At 40.4% G+C, this 12,963-nt stretch overlaps 1 protein-coding gene across 9 annotated transcripts in view; it reads left to right on the top strand.

Annotated features, from left to right (window-relative positions):
- Positions 1-752: 752 nt before the first annotated feature.
- The window catches only part of LOC120031883 (phosphatidylinositol-binding clathrin assembly protein-like), a 48,838-nt gene continuing 36,627 nt past the window's right edge, over positions 753-12,963 (top strand). For 3 of the 9 annotated variants that reach the window (XM_038977722.1, XM_038977712.1, XM_038977766.1), the window contains exons 1-2: positions 753-1,028; positions 1,153-1,292. In XM_038977722.1, the coding sequence (XP_038833650.1) occupies positions 1,163-1,292 (130 nt within the window). In that variant the 5' untranslated portion in view covers positions 753-1,028; positions 1,153-1,162. The remainder of the gene's footprint in view (positions 1,029-1,152; positions 1,293-12,963) is intronic. The other 6 variants (XM_038977730.1, XM_038977694.1, XM_038977703.1 and 3 more) reach the window with 5 other exon arrangements.

Below are 12,963 nucleotides of genomic sequence, written 5' to 3'. Positions count from 1 at the left end.
ATTATGTCTTTGCAGGACAAGGATTGCCCTGACTTTCAAGAATGCCTTAATAGCTTCGCCTTGCTTTTCTGGTTGGCTAGCAAGTTTCACCATCCAATTATTTCAGATCTAGAGCTCACCAGTTTGAAGTTCTAAAACCGGGAAATTAGTGACCTCTGGTTGGTTCAGCCATCCCTATCGGAAAAATGTATGGGAAAATAATGCTTAAAATAAGTGCTAAAGTTAACACAGGCTTAAGATATTTTATACATTTCGTTCTATTAAATAGTAACAGTAATTTAACATTACCATTATGAATTATGAAGCCTTTGTGCTTTTTTTATTACATACATTCTTCAAAATTCACAAAAAGTGATGTTAGCTGATGAAGATTATCTCATAGAACAAAACGTATAAAATCTAACCCCGTGTTTCCCACATACCTTATTTTCGGCGTTTACCCAAAAACCCTACAAAAATGCCATTCATTTTCCCAATAAGCTTTTTCCAACGAACCATGATAGGAGTTAGTGCCTACAATAAACCGCCATCACTATTTCTCTCTATTGGAGTGCAAGTTTCACCATAGCAAAATGATGGCACATGAGAATTATTAGAATATGGCTAATATAACCCTGGGCACAGGAACGCGCCCTCAATCTGCCTGGACAGATTCTGGGTGGAGTTGACCCTACTGCTTCGCCTCTTCCTTTCTGATAGGCTATAGCCTGTCCCTGGAGGATTCAGACCCGCCATTTTCCTGTAAGCCTCCAGTCCATTAGAGCCAGCAGGGGGAGGCGAAGTAGAAAAGAGAACACTTATTCAGTGGGAACTAAAGAGAGAGGGAGACTCAGCCAGTACGAGAGAAAGAGAGAGGGGGAGTCAGTTAGTGCGAGAGAAAGACTTTGTTAGGAGAGTGAGCTCATTCGGAATTGACAAGAAGTAAAAACTCTAGGTTTGTATCCAATATAATATACAACCAAACTTCAATTTCACCATCAAAAATCGTGTATGTGGACTACATATCACCCTGGGATTTAGCTACAAGGGTAACGTTCCTGCCGTCTCATTTTTCTCGTCTTTATTTTGTGTCATGTGGCAGAACTGTGGAAGCTACAGAGGACAATAGCGATTCCACAGGATTTGAAACATTTGTTCTATATCTTAATACAGAAGTGCAAAGATGTCTGGGCAAAGCATTACGGACAGGATAACCGCAGCTCAACACAGTGTTACCGGATCTGCGGTGGCAAAAACTGTGTGCAAGGCGACTACGCATGAAATTATGGGGCCGAAAAAGAAACATTTAGATTGTAAGTATCAATATGTCGGCGAGTTGCCACAATGTTGCGTTTGATCAAGCGTGTGTATTCGTTAGAAATTGTTTGGACTCTGGTTGAGGCCTACGAACATAAACGGACCCGTAGGCTATAATCAAGTAGTTCTTGTCTGATGTTCGTCTACCTATGAAATGATGCGAGATTATCTAGAAATGTTCTACAATTACCCTAAATTCGAGTCAGATGTCATGCTGTCAATTTTCAATTGCAATTAGCCTTGGCACGTGCTTGGCATGTAAACAATGAGATTAACTGGATTACAATCACGTCATAGCCTATAGGCTTATTGTAACGTTTTAAACTTTTCAATAAATGGTTTGACTTCCACCAAGGATGATGTTTCTAATAAAGTTATAGGTAATGCAATTATTTAATAATATAAATCTGATAACTACTCTAATTTGTTTGTGCTGGCTTCTATTGAGACGTGCATGGTCCATTTATCTCCTTCCAATCGCGACTTTACTTGCTTACAGGCAATTTACTGTCCATTGAGTGTGCCTACATGATCGTATGCTCTGCGAACCTAGACGTTATCAGAGGGTTTCTCCTCCCAGTATTTTTGGCTGACTCAGTTCTTTAGTCGTTCAATGGGGAACCTCGACAGACACGTAACTTTTAGTGTCATTGCCCGCAAGATGGTCTGACTAGGCATGTAAAAGACATACCCTATGCACTTCCTGACATTTGACCATAGTTGAGTCACAGTTTTTCATTCAGTCAGTTTTTCCCCTTTTTGGCACCTATGGATAAGACCCAGTTATCACAGTGGGGAGTGATTTATGCCTATTAGGGATCAGGGAACCATTAGCCTTGGCCTAGGTGGCCATGATGTTGGGAATAAAGCGGGGACACAGGTTCACACCCCCAACTCTTGAGATAAGTACCATGGGATCTTTGTGACCAGATCACAGTGCACCACACCTTATACCACACCAATGTTATATGGTTCATGAGCATTGTGAAATCAACTTGCATGCACATAATACACAATAAAATAAACAGTGAATCAGGCAAGTCATCTGGGAAGGAATTACTGAAATTAGAACTCTACTTAATCCAACCATGTGTTGGTATATTTGATGAGCAATGTATGTGTAGGAGAATGATCTACATAAAGGAATGGAAGTGATTTCTCACTATAAATATTTTCTATTGAAGCATGTCATGAGTGTGCTCAGAGTACTGCAGTGATGTTTTGCTCTATTTAAAGTCCCTAATACAACAGGCTACCTACCCAGGTTTTTCTGGTTCTTCCTTCTGAATCCAACCAAAATTTGACTTACACTTTAACCAAACCCCTCCAAAAGACACGCATATACAGTGCATTCGCTAAGTATTCAGACCCCTTGACTTTTTCCAAATTGTTACGTTACAGCCTTATTCTAAAATGGATTATATAAATGTGTTCCCTCATCAATCTACACACAATATCCCATAATGACAAAGCAAAAACAGGGTTTTAGAAATGTAATACATTTTAGAATAAGTCTGTAATGTAACAAAATGTGGAAAAAGGGAAGGGGTCTGAATACTTTCCGAATGTACTGTATACACTGAGTGTACAAAACAGGAACACCTACCTAATATTGAGTTGCACCCCCTTTTGCCCTCAGAACAGCATCAGGATTTGATACCAGCAACCCTCCAGTTGCCAGCTCACTTCCCGTCAAATTTCTCCTGTCAGACCTAGGATTTGAACTGGCAACCCTCTGGTTTCTGGCTTGCGCCTCAAATCGCTAGGCTACCTGCCGCCCCATAAATCCAGGGCTCCCCAAATACACCAAAGCAGACCCAGATAGACTGCTGAACAACTAATCAAATGGCCTTCTGGATTGTTTACATTGACCCCCCCCCCCCCCCCACCACCTCACCTTTGATTTTTACACTGCTGATACTCGCTGTTTATTATTTATGCATTTTCACTTCTTCTTTTTTTTATTTTTATTTTTACAAATGACCTCGACTAACCTGTATCCCCGCACATTGACTTGGTACCGGTACCCCCTGTACATAGCCTCGTTATTGTTATGTACATTTGTTACTTTTTGATTAGATAAAAACATTTTTTTAAGCTTTCGGCTATTTAGAAAATATTTGACTAACTCTATTTCTTGAACTGCATTGTTGGTTAAGGGCTTGTAAGTAAGAATTTCACGGTAAGGTCTACACCTGTTGTATTTGGCGCATGTGACAAATGTATTTGATTTGAGATAAAACCAGGGTCAGACCCACCTCCAGACCAGGATTCGAAAGCGCAGGGTCTGATAACCCGGGATTACCCTAAATCACAGTGGCGGAGGTGCATAAATATGGCGTCCTCCATGCACTTACTAGAATTGCCTCGTTTACTAAGTTCGCTGTATTGTTCATGGCTCTTACTCTACACATAAAAAAAAAAAAAAATGTTTTCGCTATTAGCACAGTATACATGATCCCAATTTGAGCCATAAAACGCTGGCAATTTGAAAAACTGAAAGTAGACTGTGCTGATATATTGATGCATTGAACCATGTTGCACGCCTTAGCGCCAAATCTCTGTGGATTGTGCTAAAACAATCACGTCATATCTGAATCCCGACATCTCCATGTACCTTCGCCATTGACAAATCAAGTGAACTTAATCTTAAAAGTCCTCAACCTGTCCACACCTTTTACTGGATTAAAACAATAGGGGACCTCAACGTACCACCGACGCATGTGCTTTGCAGACATACCTATGTTCTTGTCTGTTTTTTCAGGGGATACCTGGAAAGTTGGTGTGCTACTGTTATATGTTGCAGATCTATGTGATAAGTATTTTCCAAGGAGAACTAGTTCACCAGAAAACAACCTCTTGTAATGTTGCAAGGAGTGTGGCTGGTGAAAGAGAAAAAAGGCACAAGCAGGTCTCAATGAAAATGACATTAGCAGTGGCTAAGCCTTTTCCTTTCCAACAAACTGACGTTGTGATTGGATGTTGACGCACAAAAATAACACCTACATAAGAGTGCATCAAGTCTTGTTCATGAAAAACTGGAGGTATCAAGTATTTATGGCCAACAGATTTAGTAACCAGCAGAACCATCTTCCGTTACAGTGACTATTTACAATTACAATAGCCAGCCTTCTCAATGACTGAATAGGTTTTAAGTTTGCATTAGCATTACCCTTTTCGACTGTATCCTGGTTTATGGTGGTGGTGGTAAAATTTGTTCAGACTCAGTCTAGGTTGGTTTTTCATCTAGTCTATTCCGTCTCTTCCTGGTGTTTGCCCTTGCCGTGTCGGGTTACTCCCGTTTTAATGGGTTTTAATTCTGGGTCATTCTCAGCGCCCTAGCATCAGTGCTGAAGCAGATTGACTGCAGACATCGCCACATCAATAGCTGTTCACACCATGCTGCTTATTTGCATACGTCTCGGTTTCGGTGACTAGAGACTGAAACCAATTTCCTGCTGGGCACTATTTTTAGCATTGGCTCCGTAATAAGAAATGTCATGTGTGGTGTTTGACGGGGGTTTTGAAGGGCATGTCTGAAACTCGAAGCTAAAAGAGTGTGTAGAGGCCATACCTCACTGACTCCTGTCCCTAGAAGGCTTCTTGATTGGCTTCTCCTTGATAAGGAGGCTGCTGGGGAGGGCCTCAAGGCTCCTTTTGTCGTCTGGGGGTGGCAGGAGCGGAGCAGGAATGTCACAAAGGTTGGAGGTACTTCAGGAGGGCCGGCAGCACTTGGAGTTGGCGTTTCCTCAGACCGAAATAGCAGTGGTGTGTCTAGCTCCCCTCCGGTCTGATTTGTACGCAAGATATGGCCCCTTTCTCTTAGCTCCTTTGATTTGGGTTGGGTTTCCGGCCAGTGTCCGCATTCTTTAACACGGCCTGTTAAATAAACTCCACCAAACAACTTTGAGACTTAACAGTTACCAGAGAGGGGGGAAAAAATGTGCAAAGGTCAAATTGTAGTCTTTTCCACGCTATGAGCCTGCTCTTGTTTTCTGGTCTGCTCTGGTTAAGAGCAGGTGTAAAATTTGCTCCAAGATGACTGCTCTTGCAATTTTAGAAATATAGATCTATCTATAAGCTATAGCCTAAAATTTTTTAGTATTCAGTTTGTTTTAATCGGTGCAACATACCCAACTCAATATTGCACCCATCTATTTACAGAGAGGGAAAAAGACTGTGTCATTTTATTGCATGTTAGGGATTTTATGGTTTAATTGCTTTTACGCTAACCCATTTCTGTCCATCCCAAAGTGCAAGGGTCAATCGCGAGTGTAGTCTATTTGATGCTTTAGGGACTTTTCAACCACTGTAAATGGAACATTTATTTTGTCATTGTGTCACTAAACTTGTTTTGCGTCCCAAAACAGGATGTGTGATCATAATGAGGTAATGAAGTATAGTTCCCAACTTCCCACATCACCTGCCACTTGATATGATGGCTACATTTGGTGAACAATAAAGTAAAAACATCTTTTTTTTTTAAAGTCTGTGATGAGGACCTTTGTACTTGACTATAACGTCACCTTCCTTCAGTGAGTCAGCATGCCTGAAATTCCATTTGGAATTGTTCCCTTTTGATTGCGTCCTTTGTGTATTTGTGTTTGTGCAAAGTTCTTTACAATTGGGAAAACATGATGATGATAGTTAAACCTTGTTTATTTCCAGAAGGAATTTACTTTGAAGTCTTAATTTCTTATTCGAGCTCAGGCATAAATCTCTCAATACATGCCCTAAAACAAAGTAATCACACAGGAGGGAGTAGATACGATAGTCCCTCAGCGACAGTAGCTGGGTGGCGTGGTAGCAATCACCTGACAGTACCTCAGTGGTCCAAATGATCTGGACACAGATCTAGGGCCAGCACACTTCATTTTGGACGGAAACCTCAACACTGACTTTCCTATCATTTTTCTCATATGAAAATGCAAATACCAGGTATCCATGTTGTATTGTAGCTACTTTACTAAAAAAGGTTGTCCGATTACTGGGTGTATAGGTGAGACTGAAACTAGGAAGAACGAGTTTACCTGATCTTGTTACTTTGATTATAATGTAAGCCTACAATAGCTGTGTTGTACAAAACACTTGTTTTGGTTCCTGGACCTATTTGCATCACAGTAGAGGTTAGCTGCATGGGACAAGGTGTTATGTCACTTGAACACGCAACCACCTCCTACTTAAGGCCCCGAGTAGGAGTGGGTTTCAGTTAGATAATTAACCAGAAATGTAAAATGTTATTTTAGAACAATGTTAAGTTGTGAGGATATCTCTTCTCTCTGTGCATGTGGTAATACTGATTACTGAGCAAGCGTGTTCTATAGGATCCAAGCTTATTCTGGGAGCTTGACTTGTGAGTCAATCCTGCAACATGATGCTCCCTAGAATCTGCTGAGGGTAAGGGGCATGATCCATGTAGGTTTCAAACCTCAGCAGTGTGTAGAGTGGAACCCTCAAGCACTTCAGTGCCCCATAGCGCTTTTCTTGTTTGTGGTCTGTATTTTAAATGGAGACAACCATATACAGTCAAACTGGTGACCATAATATTCTCCCTGCTGAGCAAGGAAGCACATTTAGAATTCTATGCATTTGAGTTGACATTGCATGCTGAGTATGCCTACATGGATTCAAAATGTGGACAAGGAGGATTGGTACTGATGCAGTCAGTTGGGTCAGGCCAGAGGACACACTAACACATGCAGCATGTGGTTCAACCTTACCCCCCCCCCCCCGCAGAACGCAGCCCACTCAGAGCATGTGACCGCAGTAGCATCGAATGACAGTCCCTCAAAAAGAGTGCTGACACCGCCTGCCCTACTGAATGGGGCCCACTGTAACTCTGAAAAGCCTTTGCGATTCAGTGTCATGATTCAAAGCTGCGAACCAGGCACTACCATCAAATACTCATTCTTTAACCTCCATATTCCGAGCTTGATTTTTATCTCTATTGGCCCATCTCATAGATTAACCTCATTAGCCATTTGTCTACAATGAAGTGAAGTGGGCAGTTTGCCTTCAGTTCAGGGTATTTTGCAAGATTTTTAAAGATTGACCCACTCTGGTCTTACTATACCTGTGTTGTGATCACTGAATTCTTTTAGCATGGTCAACTCTATCATCCATGAGCTGGTCCCTAATATAGAGGAAAAAAGGAAACTGGTTACAAATGCCACTGATGCAAACGCAGACCTTGAAAGAGCCACCGACTACTCTAGATGAAAATTGTTCAATGCACTGTAATCATCTTGCATCTGTCCACTGCAAGATCACGTAGTGAACTAACCTAATTGTACTCCCCTGGAACATATCCCTCTACAATTTCAGAAAATTAAATGAAAATTCTAAAAGGGGGGGAATCCTCTGGAAATTGACTGAATTGACTATAGTGTTAACGCTACTGTTCTGCTTTATATATATTTACTGGAGGAGGTTGAGCCTTGATTCAAAGCTGTATGCTACATCAATGCCATGTTTAGGGAAGTGCAAAACTTTTTTTGTGGGTTAACACTAGAGATCGACCGATTTAATCGGAATGGCCGATTTTAATTAGGGCCGATTTCAAGTTTTCATAACAATCGGATATCGGTATTTTTGGACACCGATTTGGCCGATTTTTAAAAAATATATATATCTTTAATTTTTTTACACCTTTTATTTAACTAGGCAAGTCAGTTAAGAACACATTCTTATTTTGAATGACAGCCTAGGAACGGTGGGTTAACTGCCTTGTTGAGGGGCAGAATGACAGATTTTTACCTTGTCAGCTCGGGGATTCAATCTTGCAACCTTACGGTTAACTAGTCCAACGCTCTAACCACCTGATTACATTGCACTCCACGAGGAGCCTGCCTGTTACGTGAATGCAGTAAGAAGCCAAGGTAAGTTGCTAGCTAGCATTAAACTTATCTTATAAAAAAACAATCAATCAATCATAATCACTAGTTACAACTACACATGGTTGATGATATTACTAGTTTATCTAGCGTGTCCCGCGTTGCATATAATCGATGTGGTGCGCATTTGTGAAAAAGGACTGTCGTTGTTCTAACGTGTACCTAACCATAAACATAAATGCCTTTCTTAAAATCATTACACAGAAGTATTTATTTTTAAACCTGCATATTTAGCTAAAAGAAAAACAGGTTAGCAGGCAATATTAACCAGGTGAAATTGTGTCACTTCTCTTGCGTTCATTGCACGCAGAGTCAGGGTATATGTAACAGTTTGGGCCGCCTGGCTCATTGCGAACTAATTTGCCAGAATTTTACGTAATTATGACATAACAGTGAAGGTTGTGGAATGTAACAAGAATATTTAGACTTAGGGATGCCACCCGTTAGATAAAATACCGAACGGTTCCGTATTTCACTGAAAGAATAAACGCTGTTTATGACTTCAAGCCTATCAGCCTAATGGCTGGTGTAACCGATGTGAAATGGCTAGCTAGTTAGCGGGGTGCGCGCTAATAGCGTTTCAAACGCCACTCGCTCTGAGACTTGGAGTAGTTGTTCCCCTTGTTCTGCATGGGTAACGCTGCTTCGAGGGTGGCTGTTGTCGATGTGTTCCTGGTTCGAGCCCAGGTAGCGGCGAGGAGAGGGATGGAAGCTATACTGTTACACTGGCAATACTAAAGTGCCTATAAGAACATCCAATAGTCAAAGGTATATGAAATACAAATCGTATAGAGAGAAATAGTCCTATAATTCCTATAATAACTACAACCTAAAACTTCTTACCTGGGAATATTGAAGACTCATGTTAAAAGGAACCACCAGCTTTCATATGTTCTGAGCAAGGAACTTAAACGTTAGCTTTCTTACATGGCACATATTGCACTTTTACTTTCTTCTCCAACACTTTGTTTATGCATTATTTAAACCAAATTGAACAGGTTTCATTATTTATTTGAGGCTAAATTGATTTTATTGATGTATTATATTAAGTTAAAATAAGTGTTCATTCAGTATTGTTGTAATTGTCATTATTACAAATACATTTAAAAAATTGTCCGATTTTAATCGGTATCGGCTTTTTTTGGTCCTCCAATAATCGGTATCGGCGTTGAAAAATTATAATCGGTCGACATCTAGTTAACACTGATCGCCGTTTGCAGTGAATAAAGTAAAGCCTTTTTCAATGCATATATTCGCAATGGATGGGTAAAATAAAAAAAGGTACGTTAACATTGGTTGTGTTCTTTAACCTCCACTACACCGCAGGCTTGGGAAATAAACTCACTTCCTGAGTGTCAACAGCCGGGCAGGATGTTGATTTTATATGTATGTGTGCATTCCAAATATGTCAGGAAGCTGATTGTTTGGGAGGGTAGGAAAAGAGTAATACCCTTTTGATCGGCTTCCTGTCATTTATTATGAAAGCGTATCGTCTGTCCACTCTGTCTCCCCACTAGGGCTGGGCGGTATACCGTATTTTACCATGTACTGGTATTGATGCATGGACCGGTTTGGGTTTTTACTTTACCTTCTATAACGGTATTTGAATGTTTGGTTTGTTAAATGTTTAAATGTGATACGCCGTGTGTAACGTCCGTTTTTATAGTTTACTCCGCTACTTGGGTATCCCTCTCCGCTCTCTCTCTCCACGCCGCTCTCTCTCTCCACGCCGCTTTCCACACAGACCTAGTCCCACCCCCTGTCACTAAAGGAACGCATTTGTTGTTGCTTGACCTCAAGACACTTTACACGAGAAACTTTCGTTCGGTCAATGCAACGTTGTTTCCAATTTGATCTTAATATAAATCCACAAGTGTTTTATAGTTGCAATATTAGTTTGTTTCTTACATCTGCAAACAGCTAGTTTATATTTTCTTAGCAAGTTAAGCTAAATCGTGTTAGCTACCTAGCTAACTAGCTAATAAAAGTACTGAGTCAGAGCAATAACTCGTCCATGGCATTTTCATTCGTTGTCATGTCAAACACTGTATTCAAAGTGCCCACTATTTCTATTCTATTTCCATGATTCTAAAAGTTCACCCAAGTGTCTTGATCTAAAATGCAATTGCAATATTTGGTTAAACATAAGGCCTAGTATTTTTGCCCATATCGTGGCAGTGTGGAAATGATCTCAAATGTGGAAATGCAGAAATTGATGGAAATGCAGGAAATTTAGGTTGAAGTTGAATTGAACAGTATAAAACAATCAGAATGGAAAATGACCCATTGAAATAATTTAGAATATATATGTTGCCACCCTAGGGTCACACACTACTCTTTAAGCAAATGTAGAACTTTTATTCATCAAAATCATAAAATACTGTCATAGCGTAAAAAAAAAAGATAAATACTATATAATATTTTGGCCATATCGCCCCAGCCCTGCTCCCCACACACCATTTGAATAGAGCGCTGCGACGATTTGACAAATTGGTCTTTGGCTTATGGCATTTCAAGTATGCACAGTTTTTGTGTGATTTGAAAATGTCTTCCACAAAACGATTCAACTCAACTTTCTAAATGAACTTGTCTACCTTCCCAACCAAATGAAATCCACTTCTGGGGACATGTTCTTCAAACTCAAGCCTAGTTTTTGTAATTCAGTCGTCGACAAGCAATTAGTTGTACCACAAATTACACGTTATTTAGATGTTGAACCCTTGTAGGCCTATAGCTTCACTATGGTGTCCTCCAAGCTCATGTTTATGGGTGGCATCTGTCTCTTCAAAATGAATAGTGTCATTGACAAGGCTCGTAACGCTATACTGTACACTTCATGTGGTTTTTTTCTGTCGAACAGATGTACTTATAGGCTAGATTTGGGTTCTGCCGGAGGCAGGAAGTGTTTTGGGGTAATTAACGCTACCCAAAAGGGCTTCATTATTATAATCTTCCCCCTGTAAACCTTGTGTTCTGCTGAGCTTTTTGGAACTGTTTGCCAAAGCCATCAGTCTGTTCCTTGCATGTTTGGCCCTTGAAATCTGGTTTGTTAATTAAGGAACTCTCAAGGGAATGCGAGGGAAATGCCTCTGCCATTGCATTCCAATCATTGCTAACTTGTCCAGACTTCCGCATGGGGGGGGGGGGGCTTCTACTTTCTATTGGACTGTTTAGTTCATTTTAATGCTTTTAGTTCCCGTCAGCTGCCCTGACCATGTCATCACTAACATGTAATGGCTATTAAATACCCTTATCTACAGTACGTTTCACCTATGTACAAGCCCTTGACCCTTGCATTTGGAATAAATGTGTGGTGACTCAATGACCGACCACTGAGAAAATGGTGAGGGGAAGAAACACTTTCAACGGGAGGTCCAGGTCAACCACTGCATAAGCATTCCATAGCACTTAATGTCATCACACTAAATCTGGACTCATGAATCGCATGTATTATAATTATTTATAAATTGATTGCAAATAAATGATATACAGTAGCTTATGAAAGTGACCTAGCTTTTATTTTCTAGGACGGTGTAGTAATCATTTTCACTTTATTTCATATTTTAATTATGACTTGACATGTGGCTACAGCTGCTGATGCAGGCTCTTTTGCAGACATTGGCAATGCACTCTCTCTACCCAAAATATTGTGGTTTGTCATTACTGGAATCCTTTTGTCATGCTTTTCATTTTTAAACTTTCGACACAACCCTCCCAAACCACAAAGTATTCAGAATAGAGCCTTGTCTGATTTCCCACCAGCTTGTTCTTTGCACTCCATAACTCTTTCATGCTTTGGATTCGAGACCTTTACAATTTCAGCTGACATCCTTGCCAAAATCAGTGCTGATGTGAAAAGCTCAATTTGCACACTGTTGATATAACACTTGCTGCCATTGTTTTTGGTATTTTAGTCTGGTTTGCCCCAGGTCCATAGTGAGTCACCAAGACTGACTTGTCTAATCTGTACTCTTTCATTGTGATGATTTAGCACTAGAGTAAAGTCTGTAGGCCTTCTAGGATTTTCAGGCTGGTGGTGTTTTACAAAGAGACCAGTGGTTTAAACTTGGTTGGGTAACTAAAGTAATGGACAAATCACCAACCGTGTTATTTTCGTTAGAGAGGCTGGTCTCATGAGACCCTATATCTGTTGTGTGAGATTTATGATCGTTATGTACATGATTGCAGTGCTTACTGTACACGTACAAAATATTTGAATTCAAGCGTGACATTTTTTTTGGAAGTTTCAAAGAATCAGACCGACTGCCTGGAATACATGGGTCAGATGAGAGAACATGCAAATTGGTCTTGGTTTGCTTTATGGAGTGAAACTGCAATTTAGGTTGCTGGACTTTGCTACGCCTGGCTCTCTTTTTGAACCAATGTGTCAGGCATTTTGCCCAATTCAGCCTATTTATAAATCAGACTCTGGCAAGCTTATTTAACAATAAAAGTTTGGTCTAATTTAAACACTTACATTTTTTTTACTAGGACCAATAGCTTAGTAGATGTTGGGAGTCCGAATCAAAGGGTTTCAGAAACGCTACATTAACTAGAATGGTGATAAACAAGGAAAGTATGTGTTCGCTAGTAGTTCCAAAAGTAATCCCAGCCATTTTAGTAGGCTCTAGTTTTTGTCCGCTTCCGCTGCTGCGGCCGAAGCCAACTTTCTGACGGTAGTGTCTCCAGATGTTAACAGAGCAAATGCAAGATTTATGGTGTGCAGCTATGCAAGACTCAATTACCATCTGTATTTTGTCTACCACGAGGTGCA

The sequence above is a fragment of the Salvelinus namaycush genome, chromosome 3, assembly GCF_016432855.1.
Source record: "Salvelinus namaycush isolate Seneca chromosome 3, SaNama_1.0, whole genome shotgun sequence".
Lineage (NCBI taxonomy): Eukaryota > Metazoa > Chordata > Actinopteri > Salmoniformes > Salmonidae > Salvelinus > Salvelinus namaycush.
The sequence above is the reverse complement of the archived record's forward strand: the minus strand, read 5'-3'. Positions and strand labels throughout refer to the sequence as shown.